Source organism: Rhea americana, unplaced genomic scaffold (assembly GCF_003343005.1).
Source record: "Rhea americana isolate MKP2758 unplaced genomic scaffold, rheAme1 scaffold_12, whole genome shotgun sequence".
NCBI lineage: Eukaryota > Metazoa > Chordata > Aves > Rheiformes > Rheidae > Rhea > Rhea americana.
The window spans coordinates 4,585,359-4,612,330 of record NW_028185261.1 but is presented as its reverse complement, the minus strand read 5'-3'; the positions used below and the strand labels follow the sequence as shown (position 1 = coordinate 4,612,330).

Sequence of the window (26,972 nt, the reverse complement as noted above, 5' to 3'; positions counted from 1 at the left end):
ATTAAGATATCAAGATTAAGAAAAAGTTACTTCACTGAACTAAATACCTTATTCCACATAAATTCTATTTTCTATTCTATTAAGACAAGGTCTTTAAACTAACAGAATTTAATATCTTCTGATGAACTATTGAATGTAAAAGGCCACCACATTATGCACTTCATTTACATTATTCAGAAAATAGGATTAGAAAGCATATTTGACACGTACTTTGTACATTAAGGTCATTACAGCTATTAAGATGTAGCACCGATTAAGTTGCAAGTTACCTTACTGGCAGATGTTTAGCCACAGGTCTTTGACCTCTCACGTAATAGGTGCCCCGGGCTGGCCCTAGTTCACGGGTAGTGCCACTCACTTTTCCTGACAGGTATTCATGTTCCCATTCTGATTTAGTCTGAGTTACAGAGGCAATTTCTGGGTTTTTGTTTTTCTCTGAAACAAAAGATGCACATCAGTAAGTGGCAAAAAGTCTCTTATTTAGTAGAGTAATGTGCCTAAAAGCATGCAGCTGGCCAGGGTGGATCACCTCTCACTGTYACGAGAGCTGAACAGTATGCCTTCCCAGCTTCATTGCTGGCAACACAGATATACTTCCCACTGTCAGCAAGCACTACATTTCTTTTTAAGAGGTAATAGGTGTCTCCTAATTTCTCAGTCTGTAAAAGAATAGAATGCACATAGGAGATTATTAGTAGCACGAAGTAAAACGTATTATCTTCCTCCCAAGAAATATTTCAAGAACATTGGGACATACATTGATGCCTCCTCGAGCTGTCACTGGAATATCATCCTTAGTCCAGGAGACTTGTGGTTTGGGCCTCCCATATATGCTGCAATGTAGGATTAAATCTTCTCCTTCTTGTAGAGCTGTATGTCCAAATTTTCGTATGAAGTTTGGCTGCTTTCCTTGTACTGAAAAAAGTTTGCTGTATTTTAAAGGGCATAACTAAGGAACAAAGCAAAAATCCATTTTTATAACATTCTCATAGCATGACAAAGAGCCTTTATTGATGCCTGGAACTCAGAATTTTTCTGCAAGAYGGTAGTAGACAAGTATCTTTTATCTATACACTGTAGAGTTTCCTGAAACACATGGATATTAAGCATCAAAGACTTTCATGCGTCAGCATAGTAACATTAGTTTCATGGTGAAGCTAAATGATTGTGTTCCCTGTGTAGGTCGATAAATATATGTGAATTATTGTGGTTCAGTGAAGAGTAAGAGAGTAAACATTCCACACAGAAATTTAAAGGGACAAAGTCAAGACAGCGAACTCTTGCACTTAGTTACTGCTGTAGATAAGACTCTTCCTTCACTTGCTTAGATTTCCTTCTTCCAGACTGAAGCGTTGCTGAAACATTTCACTCTTGTTCTATTCCTACATAGAAATAGCAATGCTGAAGGTCAGAACAGGGCCTAAATACTGCTTCGGTCATGGTTATTTTGGCCATGTACTACCAGATCATCCAACAGAGATTTGATTCAGATCAAGCGTGGGCGCATGTCTCATTAATGAGAGCACATGAGATGGAGTTTATCCTGGCTTCACGCCAGCTGTGGGAGGACAGATGATACCTGAGCCAATACAGCGCCTGGCCAATACAAACTCATCAAAACTGTTTGAAGAAATTTCAGCAGTCAGCGTATTAAATCAGGCCTTGCTTCATGACACATTATTTATTGAGCTGTAAAGCTGGATTTACTTGCTCACCGTACTGCTACCTTAAATTCCACTTACGTTCTACCTCGAGGGCCACATTAGAAAACAAAACGATCTCAGAACTTGGGCTAAATATTCACAAAATAAAGAATTCAAAGCAGCCCAGATGCTAATACACAGACGTGCATACAAATATCACAACAAAAGTGAACATCATAGTTTTCTATCAGACAAAGAATGTTTTGTTGTTCCTCTTTATGATTAATTGTACCAAATGTCCACATTATTTAGCAAAACACTTACCACCAGGCTTCTCAGAAATGGAAAGTTGTTGAAATGTTTGATATATAAGAGGGCCTGAATCCTTTCACAGTTGGACCAACACCACTCCACTCTTTTAGGAGAAATAATTTTGCAGTATTGTGAAACAAAAATCAATATATCTCACAAAAGTACCCAATAACATCTGGACACAAAATATATTGAGTCTGTGACTATTTTTGCCAAATGTGGGACTCCCAGCATGGTTACATATTTTCACTCTCTGTATTAATAAATCCATTGCTTAGGTGAGCTCTTACTTGCCATAAGCTTTCAATGTAAAATAAAGTCTCGCCTGCTTTTACATTCTTACCATAAACCGTAGGTCTGAGGCCACAACCTGGAGCAGAAGTAAATACAAGCTTTACCTTCCCATAACCTAAGACATGTACTAGCCAGTCCCAGTGGATAAATCAGCTCTGTTCTCAGTTGTTGAAAGCCAGCAGGCACGGTCTGCCAGCACCGTTGTATCGCACGTACCTGAAGCGCAGGGACTTGGGATCTGCAGCTTCACTCACTTCGGCTGCAGAACCAAATTTACGCCTCTGCATCTTCATTGCACACAGCTGGCGTTAGGTCGCACATAGCTGTTCAATATGGCCAGTCCTATCAAGGGAGGGAAATTACACCTTCCTAAAGAGTAGACATTGATATACCTGAGCCTGCCCACTAACATCGGGCAGTAGAATCAAGAGTGGAAATGCAGTAGGAAATTTTCTACATCTGCTTTCTGATTATTTAAAGTAGGAATCTAGGACAAGTTGTCTCTAAAGATTGCTAGGRCTCTATAAAGGTGCAGTAGCAAAAAGTCCCAGATATTACTGATTTCATTGCAGGGGTAGAGGTGCAGACGGGGAGGGATCTTTCACATTCCCACTCTGCTGGAATTAGTCTCTTACTAACACCAAGGCAGGAGCTTTCTGGCAACTAGTCAAACATCTCCCTCCTCCTTCCCTCTACATTTTTCCTAATGTTTTCTACTTCTCTTATCATTGTTACTTTTCTCCTTTTGTCTTTCCCTATTTGTTCTATATTCGTTCCTTTCACTTGTTTCTTTCAGTCGATACTGTTGTATAGAGTCTACATTTGTGAAGCCGTTATTCACTACAGGCAGAATCAAAATGCCAATACATTCCACACAGATTTACAACTAACATTGAAGTAGCCTCATAACTCCTGAAAAAGTGTTCATTTCCTCTTGTTTCTTCAGTTCAGAAATGGCAATAAATCTGTCTGTAAAGAAGGATTTACACTGTGCCAGTTGGCATAGACAACTGAATTTCTACTGAAAATAAAGCAGCTATGCAAAATGTCTTTCTTTTTCTTTTATTCTTCTCTTATTGTGCATCAGACAAGTAGGTCTATGGCTTGGAGATAAAAAAAAACAAAAAATTTTGTTAAGTGTTTTTTATGTTGAAGCTACGCACTAAACATGAAATGCTAACATGTGCATCACCGTAAAGAGATGCATCTACTACACAGAAGAGGAGGTATAGCTTGTGTTCCACTGGAGAACATTAAGCAGGTATTGGACACTCCCCTTTGGTGTTTTGGGCCAAACTCTGTAGCTTGTGAGGTTTGCATCACCTTGTGAATTCAGGTTGCAAGCGATGCCAGGGATGATGTTTATCATAAAAAAAACAAACTAGAAAAAGATATGTCCGTGGAATGACAACAATGATCAGGTCACATTTTGATTTTGTATCAGCAAACATAAAAACYAAAACAACCATTTTCTAGACAACAAAGGGAAAAGCATGTGCAAAGAGAACCATAAAGTGACAGCTATCTCAGCTCTCTGAAGTACAGCTAGTATTCAACAGGAGGCCAGTTTTCCGCAAAAAAGAAGAGTTCATCTTCTGCCAGTAACATCAACCTTTAAACTGGAATGGATGGCTATACTTCACCAAGGGTTTTCTCATAATATCATAATGAGATGTCAGAATAAGCTACAACAATGTGTCAAYTAAAAAATTATTTCTAGGCTGGACATCTGGTCATCCCATGAGCCATGAAGGTTAGAGAAAAAAGAAAGAAAGAAAGAAAAAAAAAAGATCTTGTTTCCAGCATTACATAGGGGAACAGTTCAGATGAAATCCTACTCTCATAGTTTAACATAAAAAGTYTGTCCATTCAGTGCCTGACCCTCAATTCATAATATTAAACATAGTCATATTTTACTGCAAACTGATAAAATAGTAGGCACGAAAAGTAAAACACAGAGCTCTGGACAAAACCTGCAGGTAGAGAGATCACAYGAGTCTGGCTTTATTACACAGCTTCCATCCCCAGTCTCTCACTCACAGGAGACACCAGGTCATGCCAAATTGTTTTCAACAGTTATTTTTTACTACTTGCCTCATGGTTATTCTTAATCTATTTACTCTGGGCATATAATTTCAAACCTCTCAGTATCTTGTACTGCGTTATTAGCAAATTTCTCTACTTCCTCCTAATTATATCTTYTCTAAAAATTTAGGTTAGACTGAGATTCTGGTCAGACAATATTCACACAACACTGCTCATTATCCTCAGATTCTTGGAGTTTAAATTAAGCCCTAAACTAAGAGACTGCATTTTACTGCGTGGAGATTTTGTTTTATTCAAGATTCCAGCAAACTCGGAAGGAGCTTTATTAAGGAACACCAAGTGGGTCTGATATTCCCAGTTTATCTGAAATATCCATATGCGGAGCTCCAGTTTCTCTGAATACCACAGGGCAACCTCAAAGAACGTCTGAGTGCGGAGCTTTATTTTTTAAAGGCACAGGCTTCCTTGAGCTACAAAGGACATATGCAAACAAAAAAAAAAATACAAGCTTACCCAAGCTAAGTTTCCAGAGAAAAGTCTAGAAATAGATATACCTTATCAATCACTCAAGAGGAAGCCACCTTCTGTGTTGCAGCTCCAGCCACATTTGATCCATAGCCAATCAGCCAAATGYCTTTGCCTCCCTTTGCCTACTTACGCACACCGCCCAGGGCCACAGTCAGGCTGCTTCTTTTGAAGAATGAAAAAAAAAAATATAACCCTTTTCCCCTCCAAACTTCTGCATCTTATGTAAATACTCCTGCACACAATTCCACTTCTTGCAGTCAGGCAACGTTGCTCACCACTTTCTTTCCCAATAAGAGGCATTACACTTACTGAGAGCTTTACTGTAAAAGGCAGAGTATACCTGTTCATGGGTAGGTGCACATTTGTAAGTTTGAATAAAATTTTATCTCTCCAAGGTATCTCTTTAACTCTTTTCCTCTTAGAGGAAAGATGATGGTCTTCCTTGTTATGCCTAGAAGTGGGAGGATAAGCCAAACTCCAGTAACAGACTACTTCGCCTACAGGCTAACTAAATAAAAAGAGTGAATAAATCCTCCTTGGGCTTAAAGCAACATCTCTTACCTACACACAACTCTGAAAACTGGCCTTGGATTCTGGCTGTCAAATCTCAGGTGAACCAAGAAACTCAGATTTCTTCCGCTTGCTCTAAAGCCTGTTAAGGCAAAAGACTAGGCATATAGTAATCTTAAGCGAAGTTAGCAACAGGAACAGATGCAGCTTTAATGGAAACATTTATCAGGGAGAAGGCCTGCAAAGCTGCTTCTCTCATACCACCGAGAGCCTGTAGGATGCAATCAGGAAGTGCTAGAAAGGAGAGGAATTAATTTGTTGCCATGATTTGTACACAGTCCTGCAGTAATTCTGTCTGCTTGCTACCTCTTTAATTTACAGAGTTGATGTTCTCTTCACATGTGGCAGCAAGCACTCAGATCCAAGTACAAACCTAGATTCAAGCTACCTCCAATTCCTGTTCTAGAAAAGGCAGAAAATAAATTAAAAGAACATCCGTGAAAACTTCTAACTTCTGAATGATTGGCTTTTTGCAGAGTTGTAGCTCTCAATAGAAACAGAAGATTGAAGAGCAGCTGCCACCTAGGAGACTCATTGGGTCTGCTAACACCCATAAAGAAAATGGGTGATACTAAAACAGCCTTCATTTCCAGTCTGTCAGGAGCGATATTGGAGGTTAGATCACCCTGTCAATGGTGGTCTGGTTTTCTTAGCTTGAATCTCAGTATTATGTAACTTCTGATCCACTGAAAACAAAAACTGATAGAAACTGCAAAACTAACTGGCACTGAATTAGACTGTTTCACCTACTCGCTGGTGGCTGGCTGTCAGCATGCTGTGTATCATGAATAGGATCCAGCTACCAAGCACTAGCAGCTCCGCAGCAGGCAACATCTTACACCATGTAGAAAGGGCATTTTGGATGTTCTTTCCACAATATTGCTTAACAAAACACTCATGCAAGTCAGCTTGCTTGCACAGTTTCTCTGCTATCTGTTTATAACAGCTACAGAAGATGTGTAAAGTCAAAAGGAGACAAAACCATTAAATTGAATTTTTGTTTTATGAAAATTGAAATATTCAAAATGGTAGTAATTATTATAATTAGCTTTATTGTGAAATGGAAAGTTCAATTATAGAAAAGAGGTCATTTATATGCCTGGGAGAGTTTTTATGGATCAACATTTCCAGGAKATGACCGGACTTTGAAAGTTGTGCATTAAAGTTTATTACTCTTATCTAGAATATCTATTTTAGATAGAGTTTATTTGTCCTCCATTTGCTCACCACCTCCTCCTCCCTTCTCTTATTGCCGTGAGGTTATGTTGCCTTGAGGACGTCTCCCGTTTCAAAGTTACAGGAATTTTAATAAAGTTGCAGTCAATAGGCCAAAATATTCAAGTGCCAATCACCAGTCTCAACGACCTCTTGCAATTTGCAATATATATTCTGCTCACAGCATGCTGTGTAGTAAAGGCTATTTTCTTTCTGCAAATTTTGCAAGAGATGGTAAATATTTCCTCCATACAAGTTTTCCACATAGAGTCATAATATGAATGCTGCAAATTAGATGTGCAAAAAATATTACGCAGCTGTTTATCAATTGTTTTTACTGTACAAATACAACAAGTTCTGGAGCTAAAGAAGAAATTAAAATTTACATTTGAGAGCTTATAAATGAAATCTTCTATTCGAAGTTATTTTACTTTTACCAAATATTTAAATAAATTATTTTTTAAAAAAATAATGAACAGTATTTAGAGCTGTCCTCATCAAGAATGAAATGCAATACATAAGTGAACAAATTCCTGGTTTGGATGTTACTACTCTGAATTATAGAAACATTCTACTTGACCGAACTAGAACAGTATTTTCTTCTTGTAGGTGCACATTATTTCCCCATTTCAGTTGATTCTGTTTGAAATCAGTGGGTTTAAAATTTGAAATGTGCACAAATGCTCACTTTATAAACTATTACATTTTTGTCTTATATTAACAATTCAGTGAATTATTTGAAATATTTGTGGGGTTTTTTAATTTTATAAGGCAGAGAAAGTATCACAAGCATTACGACCAACATAAGCAGCAGGAAGATAGGTATGTTGAAAAGTCTTAGATTGTAAACATTGGGGAATTTTAATCTTACACAAATCCTGGCAGTTCTGGGTCAAATCCTCCTAGTGCAGACAGTCACATCTCCACTCGAAGTACTGCAATGTTCACCTGTTGAGACTATCTGCTTTTTCCCTAGGCTGAGACTGAGATGTAGATCTGATCCGCGCTAGTGCAATCACGAATGTTATGACTAAGAAGCCCTATCCCACAAAGAAAAATATTTAAAAGGTACGTGAGAAAAATGGTGTTGGAAATAACACGTTTGATGTTTTAAAAAAATCCCCTCAAAACCAAAAGCGTATCATAAAATATACACTGATCTGAGCACCGCACCTGTGCATTTTAGCATGTGATACCTATAAACATTAAAACTGTTCTCAATGCTTTTAACATGAAATTTTTTAAAAGCAAAACTCTACCTAAGATCCTAGAAAATATTTGTAACTTTTTTTTTAATCTAAACATCCCTATGACAAAGGAAATCAAACATAATACTGGCATTAAGAAACAAGCAGCATCAAGTGCGACACAAAAGYGGTTTGGTACAGCTTGTGAAGGATGCAGTCAGAAGACCAATTTCACGTTGTCTCAGTACGTGAGAATTAAGTCCAGTGCAGTCAATACCGTACTTAAGTGAGTAGCCAGTACATTAGTGAGACGCCAATATAGAGGACACACAGCGTCACCCAGCCTGCTCCTGCGACAGGCGGCCTGTTACCTTTCACACGGAGCACGGCACTTGACGAGACAGTACCATTCGAATTGTTAGCCCGAGCAACATAGAGGCCAGCGTCTTTGTCACACACCTCCCGAATGAACAGCGTGTGTTTTGTCTCCTTTTGCCAAAGCTTTACGTGCTCATCGGCAGTCAGTTTCTGGCCCTTCTTGTACCTGAAGCAGAGAGTCAGTTTTCAAGTCAGATTTACATCCCTGCACGTTCAGCAGAACTTTCCGAATTCGGACAACCTCTATAACGCTAACTCGGCAGCAAGAGACGGAGCTAGCTGCAGTGCGCTCATCCCTCGTTTTTAAACAGCTATATATCAATATGGATGTATGTTTAAATGACTCGAATCGCTGGATAATCTATCCTTAATACAGCAAATAGGGGTCCCACGGTTCTGAAAATGGTCCTGCGTGGGCAAGTCACCCAGTCACGTCACTGCAGTACTGGCGAGAGTAGCATAAAGGACTGCACCCTCAGTTTTGTGTTGGAACAACATTTTTGCTAATAAGGTATTAAAWGAGTCCATGTTCAGTCTCGGGGAATAGAGTCTTACGATGAACAAGCAACATAAAAACTTTCTGAACCCATGTCTTCAGATACRAAAAGCAGCCCAGGATTTGTTCCTCCACCCCTTCCCCTCCACACACACACATTTACTTAGTTCAGATCATCAAAAAGTATACAACAACGTGACAGGAGCTATTTCAAGGAACTGGTGTCATATTCTAACACTTGAGGCTCTTTCAGCCTGTATTAATTGATATTTATTCCTGATTGGAAGTGAGAGAAAACTCTGGCTGTGGTTGGCTGATGGTATTTCAGCATATTTAACCTAACTAAAATGCAAAGAGCTTTTCCACATATACAGCTGATAAAATGTCTACATCAATATAAAATACATGGTACTGTTGTTATGCTACTGAATTTTTAATCATAAAAGTATCATTTCTATTTTCATAAATTTCTAATGTGCAAAATGCCATCAGTTGCATGTTGTTGTTCAAAATACTATATACTGACAGTGWATATATTTCTGGGCCAAATTAAGGCTTCTTAGTGACAAAACAAAATGGAAAGTACCTCTTGTTTCACCAGCAATATTTCTCCAAGTATTAGGAGTACTAGAACTGAAAATTAAGTTGCTTTATTGCTAGAAACAGAGTATACTGCCAATGTTGCAGTGTGCAGTATTTTTCTCAATGTCATAGAAKAAAATTCAGCTTACTAGAAGTTTACAGGTAGTGTGTGYRMWWWWWAYAYWTTWWWMTGTCTCCTGCACAGTACAAGTGTTTCATTCRTGTAGTACTGTAAATGTTTTCATGTTAACATTATTAGGAGGCATATCTAAATTTAATATATGGAAAGAAAGGCTGCTGTGTGGAAAGATGAGAACACGGCAAGTGAAATAAAATTTTATCAAAATATCCCATCACATAAGGGATTAATGCTGAAATCTTGCCACTATTTCAGGCTCTGCCTTTGGCAGAGGATTTCTGAAAAGTCATCTTAAAATGTATTTATATTATACCATCTATATTCTAACAAATATAGTATAAAACAATCTCATTGGACATACAGCAATTCAAAAAGAGAGTGAGTGAATATTTAATAGAAAACTAGTGCTCTAGTACAGACATTTAGGCTTTTTTTTTTTTTAACATATAACATCTCTCCAGTTTTTGATAACTCTTATGTGCGTGCGCGCGTGTGGGTATGTAGTGGCTATAAATACATATTTGGGTGTGTTATATATAAATATACAATGGCAAGTTACTGAAACAATGCAGAGGAGTTCACTTACAGTAAACCTGGAGTGGGCATTTTTTCACAAGTTACTAAAGATGCGGAATGTCAGAGKGAGAATGAACATAAAAAGTACATGCTACATTTGTTTAAAAAATGCTTGATATGCTTACAATGGTTTGATGCTTTCATTATTCATGAAATTAGGTGTAGAGAGATTATTTCAAGTAGGTTAATTGTCAAAACAATTTTGAAAGTGGGAGCCATGCAGAAGTGTGGAGTGAAAAGGACACAAGYCATTTTTTCTAGTGTCTGGATTAATTACTACAGTTATAAGTGGTTCAATTTGTCTTACTAGTAGGTATATTTAGTTCTTCTCGTTATAAGCTACCCACCATGTCAGTGTAGGCTCTGGGAATCCTGTTACTTCTACTTCCAAAGTTACCGGAGAACCTTCCGTGACGGTTATGTTAGACAGAAGCTGAGAGAAGTTAGGCGCCTGTCCAGAAAGGCTGACCATGCTGTTCTTTTCTGATGCACTTCTAATCTCTCCTCGGGCGACCATCTGCCTCTGACAGCTTCTGGTGGTGTCTGATTGAAACACAAAACCTGAGAATGCATCAGGCAAAGCATGCAGCCCATCCTGGGTTTTAGTAAAGTTATTCAAGTCATGCAATTGTTCTTATGTTTCTACCATGCTTTTATCAAGTTCAAGGTGTTGCAAATGTGTTTTGCACACTTCACTTATCATGCTATATGCTGGTTTAGCATTTAATGTGCAGGAAGCAGTGCTAGCTTCAGGAATTTCTTGTAAACTCTAAGTCAGAGGAGATTCCACTCTGACTTCTGGACAAGAATCTGTTGAAGAGATACAAAACTTCTCAAACTGATCTGATGGGCTTTCCGTTCTATCATTTGTAGCATCAGCATAAGCAAAATTTGTTAAGAGATCRGACGCTTCAGCCCCTTTTTTACTACCAATGTCTTTCTGCATTTGCAAGCTAAAGGACCTGACATGCAGACTACGAGTGCTACAGCAGTACTGCTCTTCTAGCTCTGTTTCAGAATGCAAGAGGTTGGATTCTGGTGTCTCGGAAAGTGGTGGCAAAGAGATATCATCAGGTGATATACACTCATATTCATCTCCAGAGGGTATTTCTTCTGCCAGGAGCTCAGTCTGTAAACTATCCTCTTTGGCTGAAGATGACAGCTCTGTATCCTGTGAAACAAAATCCTCACCAGCTGGGCAGATAATTGGAATATCAGCCAGTTTATTCCTTTCCTTAATTTAGGAGGGGAAGGAAGAGAAGTGAAAGAGGAAGAAAAAGAAAAACATAGAGAAGGCGTTATCATTCTAGGGATCCACTATTTATGCAAAAGATAACAACAATATTAGAAAAAGTTCTTGTAATTAAGCTATATTAATCATTTCTGAGAAGCAGGAGGAAATGTGCAGAAAACAATAAACATTAGCTTGCAGTAGGTTACTGGAATGTTGAATATCTTGAATGGACGGACAAAAATTACAGTACAAGCACTTAGATTCTGACTATTATAACAGTAATAATAAAATGTAGAGTACTCCTTTTGCTAAGCAATGACAACCTGTGGATTTCCTCTAGGTGCTGCTTATGAGAGTATTTGTAACTAGGGGAAGAGGGTGAGCATGTGGCATAATTATGCCAAATGGGAAACAGACACACGGCAATACAAATCGATACTAACAGTCAAGATATTGCACTTTGATTCTTGGAGAAATAGGGCCATTAGTCATGTTCAAGATTTATGGATTTAAATCAAGATCTTTAAGATATTTTCCAACTGTTTTATATTTTTCGGTTTGGCCAGCTGTTTCAAAAATCTTGTTTAAATAAAAAAAAATAGACAAAATCTTATTACCTTTGATCCTGAAAAAACCCACTCATTGTATTTCTGAACGAATGGATGTGGCACACAAGTGCATTAATTTCAATGGCAAAGCATCAAAGGCCTTATCTGATTTATTATTTCTGTAATTAATCTACCTCTTGGCTTTTGTATATTCATATATTCAGGCCTATTCCATTTGTACCAGGGYTCTTAGCGAAAACCTACAAAACATTTTCTTATGGAATTCTATCGCTGTTAAGTTCTACACAAAAATAATTAATTTAGTAAGCAACATTTCTATCATCTCTAGTTGTTCACCAAATCAACCAGGTGATATTCAGGTCATCATTGCTCTCAGAACCACATCTCTTCAGCAATATCCAGCACAAAAATACATTGGCACATTCATCAGACCTCTCTTTTTGCTTTACTGCTCTAAATATAACTTAACCCATACACAAAATTAACATAATAAAAACAAAAATATAACCTCAAATTGCCCTGGTCCTGTAGAGATGTTAGTATTAATATAGAAATGGATGCGTACCTTTCTTTTTCCAGCTTAATACTTGTGTTATTTCAAAGCCATGTGGTCCATGCCAGACCCATGGATAAACAAGTAGAAGAAAGCTGGAATTTTAATGCATCTACTTTGTCTAAATCATTTAATTCAGTAGTAAGATCAGGTTCAGTTTTGGGTGTTTAGCTTTTTTCTACAAACATCCCTGATGAACTCTGATCCCCAAAATGCATCTCAGTATAAATACATCATGGGTATAAACACGAAAAGTAATATGCTTTCCAATTTGGTGAAATGTGTGCCAATTTTCTCCTTCTCCAACTATTCAAAGAAACCAGGATATCTACTAAGAGTTACTTCTTTACCGTATGTATTCAACTTTTTCATTGGATCTGACTGTCAGCTATTTCTAGGGAATTTTTATTTGGAGGGGATTAATTTCAGTATGTTCATACAATAAATTTTTCTATCTGTTTATAAATTTGACTGTCATCCAGCTCTTTTAGTCTTACCAGCAATTGCTGTAAGTAACTCTCTGAGCTTTAAGCCTGACCAGATCTGCAAGTCTCTGATACTCTAACAGATTTTAACAGACACTTCTGCAACAGAATTCAGGCTATTTTGGTCTGCCTTGCACTAACAAATTTAATAAACCAAAATTTGATTAAAAAGTTGAGAATATTAAATTCTGAGCAGGTATATTTAAAAATCGTAGGTCAAATTCCTGAAGAGGCCGTCTGTATTGTCTGAACAGGGCCATGGGCTGAGAGTCGTTCTGCCTGCTAACACGAGTCTGCTGACGGGTGCTCCCGCCGCCGTTCACGTCGGGGGCCGCGGGGAGGCCGATCCCSCTTCGACTAATCTCGGGTCCTAGTGCGGGGCTGTGCTGCCGGTTTCACAGTCACCACATCTAGGGGTCAGGAAATAGAACAAAAYTGCTCCAGAGATTGCTGGGAAATGACACTGGGGAAAATACTAATGCAATGGGGAAAAAGAATGCCAGGTGGACGGCGGGCATGCTGCCAGACAAGCTTGGCCACCCCGAGGACTTTCAGCCCTGGTATGTCACCCGGGGCCAAAGAAGTACGATGGTGAATATGCCATGAGAAGGTCTAGGCTTTTTTATTTTATTTTATTTTTTAGAGTGTGACAGTTACCGAAGCAAATTAATACAACAAAACTAGTTTGCAACTTCTCAGAAGTGTAGACAAAATTGGATATCGCCAGGCAACTGAATGAGGGGCTCAGCCAGGCCTTTTCTCAAAACAGATGGAAATGAAGATGGAAAAAGGCCCAGTGAGAAGAATCTGCTACTTCTGGAAGTGAACTATGGAGTGATGAAAAGGGTGGAGGTATCACAGCTGCCATACCTCACATCTGAGGTTTCACATTCCCTTGACTTCTCCCCTTGGCAGCTGAGGCACAGCCTGGCAAGGACTGACAAGGCTGTGGCCTAGCAAAACACAAAATATGACTGCGGCCGTATACTGGAGAGGCACCTGAGGGTGGCTTTTTGGAACTGTCACAAAGTTAGGAGGGAAACCTGGGTTCCAACTCAACAGTGAAACCCCACTGACCTGGAACGGAGATAAAGTTATGGCTCATCAAAGAGAGAAGGATATTCTGCATTTAAATGAAGGGAATGTTAATGTTAGCTGAATTACTACAGAACTCCACAATTTAATGTCTTGTAGTGCTGGCTGGCATTATCAAGTTGCAAAATACAAACTTTAAAGCTATAAATCAATCATCAACTCATCCTTCTTCTGTAAAGACTTAAATGTATTACCATTCAACCTAACTTACCAGAAAATTTCATAGTACACTATTTACATTTAATTAAATAAAGCATAACCCCAAGGTTTCAAAATGTTCTGTAAACTAATCTCATGCATTTTCAAGGTTTTTTCCTGCATTGCTTGCATTCCTAAGACTACATTTATTCATTGACAATTTGAAAATTTTCATACTTGATTATCATATATCCATGATTAAAACATGGTTGTCATGTAGGATTTCTGTCTTTCTAACTTTCACTACCTTGTTCCTTTTATGCACGGTCATCAACGTATAATCCATACTTTATAATTGATTTATGATTTCTGCTGCATGGGATTTGGGCAATTACAAGGTAACTAAAGTGTTTTGAAACAAGGGCAAAAATTATTTGATATTGATTTATTTATTAACTATTTGATGTTATTTATTTGATGTACAGTGTTATACCAAGTGCAGTGCAGATTATATATGATGTGATATTATACAGAGAGTTGTAGTTATATTACATCCTCTTTCTGCGTGACTGCTTTCCTATTGTTCACCTGTTGCAAAAGTGAAGTAATTCTGATATGTTGGTTTTACATTGGATATGTAATAGTATAAATGAGAAAAGAATTTGAGCACTTCAATTTGTATATAACAGTAGCAGTCATTTCTGAGAAGCAGTGAATTAAGGGGTAAAATTCTTTTGAGAGTACACAAGAATATCAATTTAATTAAAAAAAATAATGGCAAAATGAACAGCAGATACCTGTTTACTGTTGGCAGAAGGAGGAGGAGTATAGTTTCTCTTCTCAGTAATGCTTTCTGAATTCAAGCGTAATGTATCTGATCTCACCTGAAAGAATAATATTAAAAAAATCGTTTTTTTTTCTGCTGAAGACCTTAATAATTGTGCAGAGAAAAAAAAATCATAATTCCTACCTATCATTATTTGTTTCAAATTCTGAGCTCTGAGGGAAATATTTATAATTCTAGTACATTTATAACTTGTCTCTTAGGGAAACATGAATATTAGTGTTCTGGGAAATACTAACAGTAATCTTCTTTATTACTTTCCATATCCCATAAGACTGATTAGAAAGGAAAGAGCAGAGTTGGGTCTCCTTTGAGAGAAAGGGGAATGGTCACATTGAGGATGATTGATTTAGAAATACTCTGGTAACAGGCTAAAAGGAACACTGGTGAAAGCGTATGAAGAAAAGGAAAGGTAGTGCCATGTAAGACAACACTTATGTAAAGAAGAGAAATGGAGAACAATAAACAACAGTTTGGTGACTAAAATGGAAAACTAGTTTCAGAGGGGATCGTCARTCTTATCATCTGATCATAGCCTATTCTATGTAAAAATTCTATGTATTCTACTCCTGAGTAAGAGGAAGGCTGAAAAAAAATAAAAGCAGTAAGGAAGATCATGGAGTTTGATTGGAATGTAAAGGGAACTTAAAAAAAAAAAAAAGGAAAACCAGAAGAGGAAAAGACCATACAATGAGTACACTGATGATGCCCATCCAAAGGGAGGCTCTAGACTAAAAAGCAACAAACTCTCCCTCGGTACACCAAGTCTGAGACACATAGTTTTCATCCAGAAAATCTAACTAACCTTTTGCGTTTGTTTCCCTGCTTTGTCTTTAATAACGTCCGTATGCGCATCTTGACTGTTTCCTCTTTCTGCCTCCTGTAGAGCAGCCAGCTCTTCAGCAAACTCACCTTTCTGCTATGTAAAAAGAAAATTCAGTGAGGTAGTAATTGGTAGTTACACACTGACTTACATTCTGTACAATATAGTAGTAAAAAAAAAAAAAAAAAGTGAAATCTAATCTATAAAATTTCATCAGCTCAGGAGTAAATTCCTCATGGCAGAAATATTCAGCAAACCTGATTCATTCCAGGATAAGCAAAACCCAAGTTTTTCAAAGCTAAAGGGAACTTTTCTGAGATGTGGGATGTGTAGGCCACCACAAACTGATGAATTCAAATGGTTGGCCAAGAATCTGAGGAACATTAAACAATCTATATGAAGGATAACTAAGGGAAAATAAAGGATTAGGAAAGTCAAACTATTAGAAAAAAGAGGATAAAGAAAAAAAATCCAACAGAAAGACATTTCAAGAGGTCATTTCCGGAGAGGAAAGGGTCATTTGGGAATGCCCAGAATGTTCAAATTGTCTGAAAGGTGGCAAGGGGAAAAGGTTTTCTAAACATAAAACATAACTAGGTACCATATTAATTTCCATCGGTATATGCTTTTTACTCGATCTCTCTACTTCCCAGCTGGATAGTCTATATCCACTGAGAATGGAGTTAACTCAAATTTCATCAGCTACTTATCATTCTTTTTGGCTAGTACTTATTAGTACTGAGCTTAAACCTCAAAGACCACACAATTTCTTACAAACAAGTACAAACATAACAGAAATCTGCAAAACCATACTGTATTTGATGAAGACTTCACAAATCCTTTAAAACTGTCATAACAGAAGTTTAGAGATTTCAAAGAACACCACAGTGGTTCAAGGTAAGCAAAAGCAGGAGTTTCATTGTTACAATTTTATGTATTTCATTTTTCTAGCTATCTGAAGCTATTCTTATAATAAAATACTATCTTACTATTTTCCATTCCAGTATTAAATATGTAACAATTCTATCCAATTCAATCTTGTTTTTTCCCTCAGAAAAGGGAATCTTTACTGTTTCACTTGAAAAAAAAACCCAACAGTGTTTTTTTTATGAAATTCTACAGCCAGGTAAAATCAGGAATGATTATGCAATGTGTCATTTCCCCTTCATTTGTTAACTCTTTAAAAATGACAGGAACAAACTGAATTCATAGTCAGAGCAATCCATATTCAGGGTGCCAATTTGTGTGAATAATTTACTGAATGAGTTATGCATTGAAAGATACAGAAATCAACTACTCAGATATACTGGAAATCCGCAGTAAATAATTAGTTTTAGCTCTCAAAATACAACATATTATAGAAAAGAACATCTTTCATTTGAAAAAGAATTAAAAAAAAACCCTGTTGTAGAAAATCAACTTTTGATACTACTTCTTTTGACTGATTAGACATAGCTTTTTCTTTTAACGATTTTCAAGAATTATCTAAATAAGAACTATAAATAGTGCACAAATGGTTCTAGCTGAAAAAGGATATGTTCTCCAAGCAACATTGTGTTAAAGAAAGATACCTCTGGAGTTAGCAAAATTAGTCAGAATAAAAAATTACAAGCATTTTGAAATTCCACTTCTCTTGAAATGGTCCAGCTTACGCTGAGCTGTCAAAACAGACCAAAGGATGAAGCTCTGTTCTGGGATCATGGTGCTCCTATTGTCCTGCAGACAATAGCATTTATATAACATGCGTGGACAGGGGAGGGAGTCTCGAGAAACCTAATTTGCATTTACACTGAAGTTTCTTTATACTAGCAAGGCAAGTTTTCATGAAATCCCAAACAAATTCCTGCTTTTTCCGTACCCCTCTGTCCACAGTCCTCTGCACTTCTCATTTCTTGTACTCCTTTTCACCCTCAAGCTTCAATCCTCTTTCATGCCCTGCCAGTTTCCCGCTAGCTGTTCCTGCCTTCTCAAGAATTCCCTAYTATATGATCTGTTAGTGCATTTCTACCTCATCCTCCCACATCTCTTTCTGGAGAAGTCCCTTACTGGAAAGWGGAGAAAAAGAAAACATTAAACGGGACATGCACAAGTTTTTAAAGAGCTTTGTCTACACTCAGGGTGATTTTTAAAGCAATATAGTAAATTGTTGAATCTCACAGCTGCTCCTTGCTCCTGAACACTTGGAAGGAAGACACTGCTTCTTTCCCTCAGGGCTTTTTTTCCTGTGCATCCCTGTGTATCAGTTTTGGGTGTCCCTTAACTATACAGCTGTATGAATCTTTGTAATTCCAAAATAATATTGGATCCACTTAAAAGATTCTTCCAGAAGGGACAAAAAACCTAAAACAAAAGTGGAGGAGCTTGTAAACAAAAATGAGATATTAACACAAGAATGGTTGTACTATGACTAATCAAAGGGATTCCCCTAATCCTGCACCATGACTTTAACAACAACCAGTGACAGATACTTAAGGAAAAAAATGAAAGACAGCTCTAAGACAAAGCGATCAGTTTTCCAGATTCATGCAACCAGCAGGTGAGGAACACTTGAGCTAGAAGCTGCATTCAGAAACTGAGCTTGACAGTCTTGTTAAGACTTTTTTCCATTCATTTGTCTAACGACTTTTGGAACTCATTTGTAATTTTTGAAACTCTTATTGCTTTTAAAAGTATTACTGGATAATTTCTTTGAGTGCTACTCAGATTTCATATTATGAAAAATAATGAATAATTCCAAAGATAAGTGAAACAGCATTCAGTGTCTACAACTGCAGGATATCTTAATTAAATATCTTAAATTAAATTTAAATAACTTAATTTTTAACTTCACAGAAGAATTACCCCTATGGTCATATGTGGGAGATTTTTGATGCACTCCTTTTTTTGGAGGGGCTGATGGAGTAAACTGAGTCTTTATTAAGAAAATCTATCCACCACCTGCTTCCTTTCTGTAATTTCCCCTCAGTTGATATGTTCTAGTTGATCTTGCTTAATTAAAGAAGCTTATCAGAATATGAAGCTAAAATATTGTCATTCTCTAATATTATGTTGCAAATCAGGCTTTTCTAATATAAATGACCAACTTTAACACAATTTATTTATAAGGATGATTTTTCCTATAGCAGGGCACACAAGAAGCCAAGCTAGATTGTTCAGTGTTCTATATATCAGGCATCTCTCTATATTTCAGTACCAAGGAAAGTAGAAAGAGGCAAGAGTATTTGTCTAGACACTCGAAGAAAGAAACAGTGACTTTTTTCCCCTAAAGGTTACTTGAAAGTTCTAATGGGTCTGAAAGAAGTAGAGAAAAAGAAATCTAGGAGGAGTATTTAATGCACTAATAAGAAACACCACATTGATATGATCATTACTTAATGTAAGTAAGTCTGGAAAAATGAACAATTAAGAAGTGGTTCATACTATTGCCACTGATCTCATGTTAAAAGTACTGATCCAGACACCAGAACTGATATTTTTATGCAGTTGCAATACAATCTCCAAGTAAAAGAAAAATACCTGAATCTCCTTAAATTCTCTCAGAGATCTACACAGCTCATCAACAGAGTTAAGGACTTCTTTGTGCTTCAATATGGTTTTTTCAGCATATTTCTTTCCTTCTTCAATACCTGCAAAGGGAAAATAGCATAAAGGTAAAATAGAATGCCTCAAATAGATATTTAATAATCAATGTACTTTGTGACCCCAGAATATTACAATAATTATATTTTTCTGTATGTTTTGTTTTGCTGAAGCAGTTTTGTGATACAGAGTAATGTGCTTTTCTACCTATGAATACCTTAGTTGAGATGGGCCCTCACAGTCTCTGCAGGTCTTCTGCTGGGCTTCTCAAAATTATTTCTATCTGGTTAGTGACATTTCTTAAAAAAATAGTGGCCTCCTAAGGCATTCCCTGAATTAGCAGCCTGACTATATATGTAGGAGGTACTTAGATCTCAATTATAAGAAGGGGGGGGGGGTGGAAGAGGTGGGATGGGGAAGCCTTTTCCCATGTAAAGACAAAGAACACAAAGCAATTCTTTTCTCCCAGTCTTCCTAACCAGTTGGTGTCAGGAATCCGTTCTCCTTGCTCCTTTTTAACAGATAGGAATGTTTAAAACACTGAGAAGACAGAAAAAAATAAGGGGCATCTGCACTCTGTAAAGAGGCTTTTTGACACTGAATTAGAGGGACTTGAAAGTGCAGTTTGACTTTGCTGACATTTCATCAGATCTAGTACTTTTCTTTACAGGCTACATTTTATTCTTGCACATTTGGATAGACACTTTAATTTTGGATAAAGTAACTTCAACAACTACACAAACATTATGAGCAGGAGAAATAAGCAAATTTTCAAATTTGTTAACTCCCAGTCTCATTGGTTAACAATGTCCAAATCAATAAACGTGTAAATAAAGTATTTACAGAAMAATCTATAGCTTTCATTAATACAATATTTAAGAAAGTTAACAACCAAATATCACTAGGTAATGACAGCATTATTGTAAAAAAATCACTCAGCAGCGAGATATATCACTGGCTTGCCTGTCAGGAGATAGCATAAGCCATGAAGTCTTTTTTCCAAACTCATAAATATTACAAGGACATTCACACTTCGATTTCAAGGTGATCCCAGACTGTACACAGAAGACCAAGCAACTATCAGCCTTTACAGTATTTTCATATTTGTATTTTCAAAATACTTGTTCTGAAATTCTTCCTCTCTCCCAGCCAATACTTGACATAGCACTTGATTTTTCATGGAATTTTCTTCTTAAAACWACAAATTAGGAATCTGCTTTCTCCTATCCTAAGCTGTTGTGGTTTTATGAGGTACATTACCAGACAGCTCCTCACCATATAAACGTTTAGCAAGCTCTGTAATCTCCTGAATTTTTTCTTCTTGTTGAGGCACTGTGGGCTCAATAAACTTATTGAATTGCTTGTAGAGAGACTCTATTGCTTCTCTTGTCTTACACTCTGAAGAATACTTGCGAACTCTAATAACTGTTGCACTCACATCTTCAAACCAAAATTGACACTGGTGCATTTGGAAGGACAAAAACACCACATTAAAAACTGCATCATGATGAATTTAGCAGTTCAAGCTTTTGTAGAATATACAGGGCTGTTCTATAAACTTTCAATAATCAATGACATACTGTATGCCCTAAATTTTCTGGTAACAATTTAATCTAGAAAACATTTTTCATTACCAATATTTTTTCAAACATTAATAGCTGTTGCATTTTCTTTAAACACCAGCTCCATGCTCATTTTACAAGCACAGTGAGGTTCTTTATTAGTTAATGCTTCTGCAAATACATCTTTTATCCCCGAGTTCTTTCCATCTCGAATGTCAGCTGGCTAATTCCCCAGAGCTCGTATCCTGGCCACAGCTATACCTGTGTAAAGGCAGCAAGACTGATTTGATCTAGTCTACTGGGAAACAGGGTTTATTCTCAGCAACCATTAAAGTTGCTGAGTCCTCTACTGACAAGAATGCGCTTTAGAACATGCTCTTGATAATCACTTCTGGTTAACAACACGCAGGGTAGGACAGAATCTGGTATTTACTTCAGCATTATCTGCATTGCAGCTTTATGGCAAGCAACTAAAAAAATCACTATTTTTAATCATCATTAAAATTAATGTTTAAGACTGATTTATCCTCTGAAAGAAAACTGTTGAGTAAGAGGTGCCATTTTATGCTCCTAGAGTAAATAACATCTTAAAGTTTAGCCATGGAAAATAATTTCTTTCCTCCAAAGAAAAGGGAAGTTAAAAAAGGTAAATGCACAACTGTTATGAAATTGTTTTGCTAACAATATATGAAACAACATATTTGTCAGATCACTGGACACTGATAACTTCTTTTAGACCAAAAATTAGTATTATGATCCATTATTAAGGGAATTTACTCAACATATATTTAGATCATTGCGGAGATCTGAACAGAATTAATTCTAAAAATAAGCAACGATGACAGGAATGTTCTTGACTCAGAACAGATGCACCAACACAACATGGCAAGAGAGAAAATACTGTTACAAATTTTTTTAAATAAAAAACAATGCATGAGGTAATCCTTGGATATGTTAAAGCCAGAGAATTCCCCAGAAAGAAAGACTTAAACAGACTGCACTTCAGTAAAAATATACATATTTACTCATATGAAATTAGGGAAGCTTATATGCAGTTTACATGCTGCTTGCTAAGGAACATATTTTACATTACATTTCCGAATTTACATACCACACAGACAGCTCTTACTGGCACCAGCTAAGTGGGTCTTGTGGTGATCTGGATCTTGTGATTTGAGAGCTACCAAAGAAGGCCTTGTGGTACTTTGTGTTACCCCAAAATATATTTACAAAAAATGAGCTCAGAAGTATGATCATTATTATGTTGAACCACTGAATGACCCTACTGAACCATAAGAATGACACAGAGAGGTGGAGACCCCATTCTCACGTGTAGCAGAGCAAAAATATGGTAAAGTTGTACTTGTTTTTCCCCCTTCTCTACAAAATTACAAATAAAAAATAGAATAAAATCCAGATTTTCACTAAGCTACTACTTTTGGAGGCCACATATTTTGCCTGTGGTAGTTATAAGCACTTTTATGTACCACAGTCCTGGCTCCCTATTACAGCCACAGTGGGGATCTCAGGTTTACTAGTACCTCTTCCATCATCTGTTGTAGATGCTCCACGAGATCCAGATTTTGCTTGTAATCCTCCACAACTTTGCCAAAGTCATTCAGCTGTTTTTGTAACTCACTGACTGACCCTAAGAGGACTTTGACTTTAGCATTAGGTTGATTTGCCACAGAACCAGTGATTTTCTTCTCTAAATTTTCCATCTTCTTTTTAAGAATCTGTTTGAAAGATGTAGCAATGTTAAATACTGCAACAAAAAATATTTCTGTTTTTAGAAACAAAACGTAACATATATTTGTTAAAGGTGGTATTGCATTAAATCTTGAGCTTATAAACAAACAAATATCTGCAGTAATGAGACATGAAATCATATTATTTAAGCTTGAGTAAAACTTTCATTGAATGTGCAAAGGAAAAAATTATTACTAAGCCTTTGGAGTCTCACTCCAACTAAATTCAAGTCAATTCAAGCACCACAATCATTTATGTCCTACAGTAGTAACATATGGTTTAAGAATCTGATGCAAGAAAAAACAATGACAATCTAACATAATTCATAAGACCCAGAGAAACAAATATTTGTACTAGTACTTTATAAAGATGGTGTCTGGTAAAAAGATGACATATAGGCTTTGGGATAAGATGGCATACATATAAATATTTATATATTTCAGATTCTGGGAACACTGATCTCATCAGCTGATCAAGACTTTATCGTGTTAGGTATTTTACAAATGATGTGAAAAGACAGGCCGTAGCCCCTAACCAAATAATTTGTAAGCTATGAAGGAGGCTAATTACATGTATGATAAATACAAATCAATATGGGAACACAGGAAAGCCAGACACAACACTGGGCAGCATAGCAGTCAAAAGCCTTAGCTCAGTAGCTTTCTAACCAATGTTAAAGCTTTTTAAGATGGTGATATTTTCCATAATGGTGGTGAAAGAAACTCACAGGGACAGTTAAGAGTCGAAAGCAGCATTTTCTTTATACTGAAGTTTAGCTGATGACATCCTCCAAAAGATATCTGAGAAAATATCCTTGATTTTGTTTAGAAAAAGGCTGTTTTGAAATAGGGAGATGCTCCATGAGCTGTTCACATACAAGAACGCACACTGGTAAGGAAAGCATTGCCAGCAGGTCTAGGAGGCGCTTATTCCCCTCTACTCAGCACTGGTGAGACCGCATTTGGAGAGCTGTGTCTAGTTTTGGGCTCCCCAGTGCAAGAAAGACATGGACTTACTGGAGTGAGCCCAATAAAGGCCCACAGAGGTGATTAAGGGACTGGAGCATCTATCACATGAGCAGAGGTTGAGAGAGCTGGGACTGTTTAGCCCGGAGAAGAGAAGGCTCAGGGGGGTCTGATCAGTGTGCATAGATACCTGACGGGATGCAGTATAGGAGACCTAGACAGACTCTTCTCAGAGGCATCCTGTGAAAGAGCAAGAGGCAATGTGTACAAATTGAAATATAGGAAATTTCATTTAAACCTAAACCAAAAATGAGAAACTTTTTACTTTGAGTGTGGTCAAACACTGGAACAGGTTTCCCAGAGAAGCTGTGGAGTCTGTATCCTTGGAAATATTCAAAACCTAACTGGACATGGCCTAAAACAACTTGCGGTAGGCTGCCACCAACTTCCATGATTTTGCAGTTTAAATCGCATTTGTGGATGAAATGACGAGGGGGAAAAAAARGTTCTAAAAGAAATAATCAATGACGGCAGAGGAAGTAGCAAAAATAGAATTACAGAAGCTATTGAAAATTTCAAGAAAAAAGTTGTGAAGAAGGAAGCCAGCAGGTCAAGGAAATGAAAAAGGCTAGCACTGAATAGCTAACTGGACAATCCGGTTACCTAAAAGGTCGTTGGAGGGCTTAGGAAGAAGAGTTTCAGATGAACACAAGGAATGAGAGAGGCGGAAATGTGTACAATCACTTCAGACAGTGAATGAGGAAAAACAGTTCCGGGGGCTCACACGAAGAAACGAGAAAAACAGAAAAGCAAGCAGCGTGCAAGAGGGAACAAGAACGCGTTTCTTGTTAGTGCTTTTGCTGTTTTGATTTGTAAGGAGATGGAAGGCTAAGTCACATAGACTGTGAAGGAATAGGAGCAGGAAGAATAGAAGATGAAAGAAAAAAAATAAAGGAGGGTAACAGAAGTGAACACAGGGAAGTCAGCAAACGAGATGAAATCATTGCACTAGAGGAAATGGAAAAATGAAAGGGACAGAAACAGTAAAAAACCTCTCTGTTGGTGACCAAGAGAGATGAAGGAGATCACAATGATTGACAGGAAGACTCACAGTRTATTTGCCATCTTGCCTGATCTGCTTGGCATAGATCAGAACACTTTAACTAGTGAAACCTCCATCAAGACTAAATTTTCTAATATTACCTGTATTTTCTCAGCACACATATCGACTTGCTGAATCTGTATTTTAAGTACTTTCAAATTTCGAGCTTTTTCAGTTTTCTTAGTATAGTTAAACTTCAAATTGTTGAATTTCTTTTTGAGATCCTTAAATGATTCTCTGAGCTGAAATAGAACAAGCATATTTTTCAGTAAAAAAGCAGCAAATTTTAATACAGCTTTTCTCARGAGCAGTTTAAAAGACCACAATCTGAATACTGAGAACTTGATAYAGAAATTAATAATAAAGCATATCATAAAGCATCCCCATTGCCTCATAACTTCTTTCCAGTGCTGGAAACTCATAATCTTGCTGAATTATCATTAAACAACATTGGTTATAAATATTTTAAAATATATTGGTAGTACAATTTGTTTCTGCTAGATTAAAGCTGACTGTAGATAACATGTTTACCGCATGAAGACAGCTGTCACATAAGGATCTTTATTCACTCTGAATGCTGAGTGATGTTCCCAAAACAGCTAGTGCAAAAAAGGATTGAGACAAAAGATGATTAGATCCTTGCCTAGAAATCCTGTGAAAAACCTCACTTTAGGGTCTCCTTGTTTTTAACTGCAGGTAGAACACCACCTTCAGATACTCTATGTATTCCACTTGGTGGAAACGATAGCCATGCAAATGGCTATCCATGCTTACTTACCAGAAAAGACAGTGTAACTAGGTCTGGGCAAGTAGATTCGATTTTTTTTGAAGTACCTTTCTCCTATATTTAGTTTACATCTTTTTKGGGGGGCTGTGTATTAGCATAAAAATTATGCTAATTTATATTTATCTAAAGGAAGTGATATAACAGAAATACATCAGTCAAAATGCTTTATGKTCCACTTCTCCAGATGCATATAAATGAAAGTAAATTTGCCTTTTTGATTATTGTTGGTGATTAGGTTCAAATAGGAATTTATCACTATATTGAGAATACTGTTCAAGAATCATTCAGAGCAGAGAAGAAAGTTGGTATTTGCCAGAATTTATTTTAAGACTAGATGAGGCCCCTTCCGACTTAAATTATTCTGTGATTCTATAATCATTATAAATCTATGGATTGCCCTACAATAATATTTATGAGGAGGAAATAACCTGGAGGGAAATAGTATTTATTAGCAATGTAATAATATTGGAAGCCTGGTTCTGAAAGAAAGTTGCATTGGGCCTTAATTTTATACACTGTTATAATCCAAACATCTGAGTAGGATTATTCACAACAAACAAAGATGAATCTAGCTCTTTGCAGGATCAGGATGTAGATTATATGAGTATTTGCATTTAAAACAAAGATTTTATGAGTATGGTGGCATAGTGGAGAAGTTCTGCCTAACAGATACCCAAAGAAAGCTTCATCTAACTGCAGCCACACAGAATGGGTGCCACACAAGAGTACCACGATCAGTCAGCACTGGCTTGATGCAGCGTACAACATTAGAGAAAATGATTCTTAYAAAGATATAAATTAGGGTGAACATTACATTTGCTACAGATTTCTTCTGCTATATAGATGGAACAGTATCTAAATAACGCAGTAATATTATCTTTTAATCGATAACATTTTTTTTAAAAAAAAGGAGTGATAGGAATAATACTGATGAAGTTCTAGGAAGCTACAMTTGAATTAAAATATATATGGATTTGATGCATTGCTAGACAATTTGCCAGAGTGATTTTAATATATGCAARAAAGATCAGTCATATACAACCAAGACAGTTTAAAAACAGTGTTTCTCTACCATGGCAACTAGTTATAATACATGGTTGCTATATTCTTCCTTTTCCTTTTTCTTTTTTACTCTAATTATCTGTTTGCTATAATCTCATGTTAAAGATATGTCCTTAATCAACCATCTCAGTCTTTACATTAGTCATGTGCTATAAATAAGCATATCAATCACACAGCTAAATTACCTTTAAAGTATTATGAAATTTTATTGAGTATAAAATAGTATTATTTCAATATTTTGAAAGTTACRTAATTTTCAGTTTTATTCACAAATGCAAAGACGTACTTTTATCTTTGTCTTTAATAGCTTTTAAAAACTATTTCTAAGTGACTTTAAGGAACAGCTATAGAAAAATTTCTGTTTATAATTACACAAAAAACCTGCTTTAATGATGCTGCTGGTATTTTATAAAAAGATACTATTTTGGCTATATTTGAATTCTTTGAAAGCATCTTCAA

The 26,972-nt window shown here is 36.7% G+C and overlaps 1 protein-coding gene across 8 annotated transcripts in view; it reads right to left on the bottom strand.

The window, feature by feature from the left end:
• The window catches only part of CCDC141 (coiled-coil domain containing 141), an 89,962-nt gene that overhangs the window by 2,736 nt on the left and 60,254 nt on the right, over positions 1 to 26,972 (bottom strand). For 2 of the 8 annotated variants that reach the window (XM_085322116.1, XM_085322101.1), the window contains exons 19-30: positions 24,766 to 24,906; positions 22,390 to 22,584; positions 20,562 to 20,745; positions 19,224 to 19,333; positions 15,690 to 15,803; positions 14,838 to 14,924; positions 11,050 to 11,200; positions 10,314 to 10,509; positions 8,167 to 8,339; positions 758 to 915; positions 530 to 659; positions 270 to 435 (exon numbers count right to left, since the gene is read on the bottom strand). In XM_085322116.1, the coding sequence (XP_085178242.1) occupies positions 270 to 435; positions 530 to 659; positions 758 to 915; positions 8,167 to 8,339; positions 10,314 to 10,509; positions 11,050 to 11,200; positions 14,838 to 14,924; positions 15,690 to 15,803; positions 19,224 to 19,333; positions 20,562 to 20,745; positions 22,390 to 22,584; positions 24,766 to 24,906 (1,805 nt within the window). Of the gene's footprint in view, positions 1 to 269; positions 436 to 529; positions 660 to 757; positions 950 to 4,715; positions 5,476 to 8,166; positions 8,340 to 10,313; positions 10,510 to 10,928; positions 11,201 to 14,837; positions 14,925 to 15,689; positions 15,804 to 19,223; positions 19,334 to 20,561; positions 20,746 to 22,389; positions 22,585 to 24,765; positions 24,907 to 26,972 lie in introns of those variants that run through there. The other 6 variants (XM_085322109.1, XM_085322125.1, XR_014897900.1 and 3 more) reach the window with 6 other exon arrangements.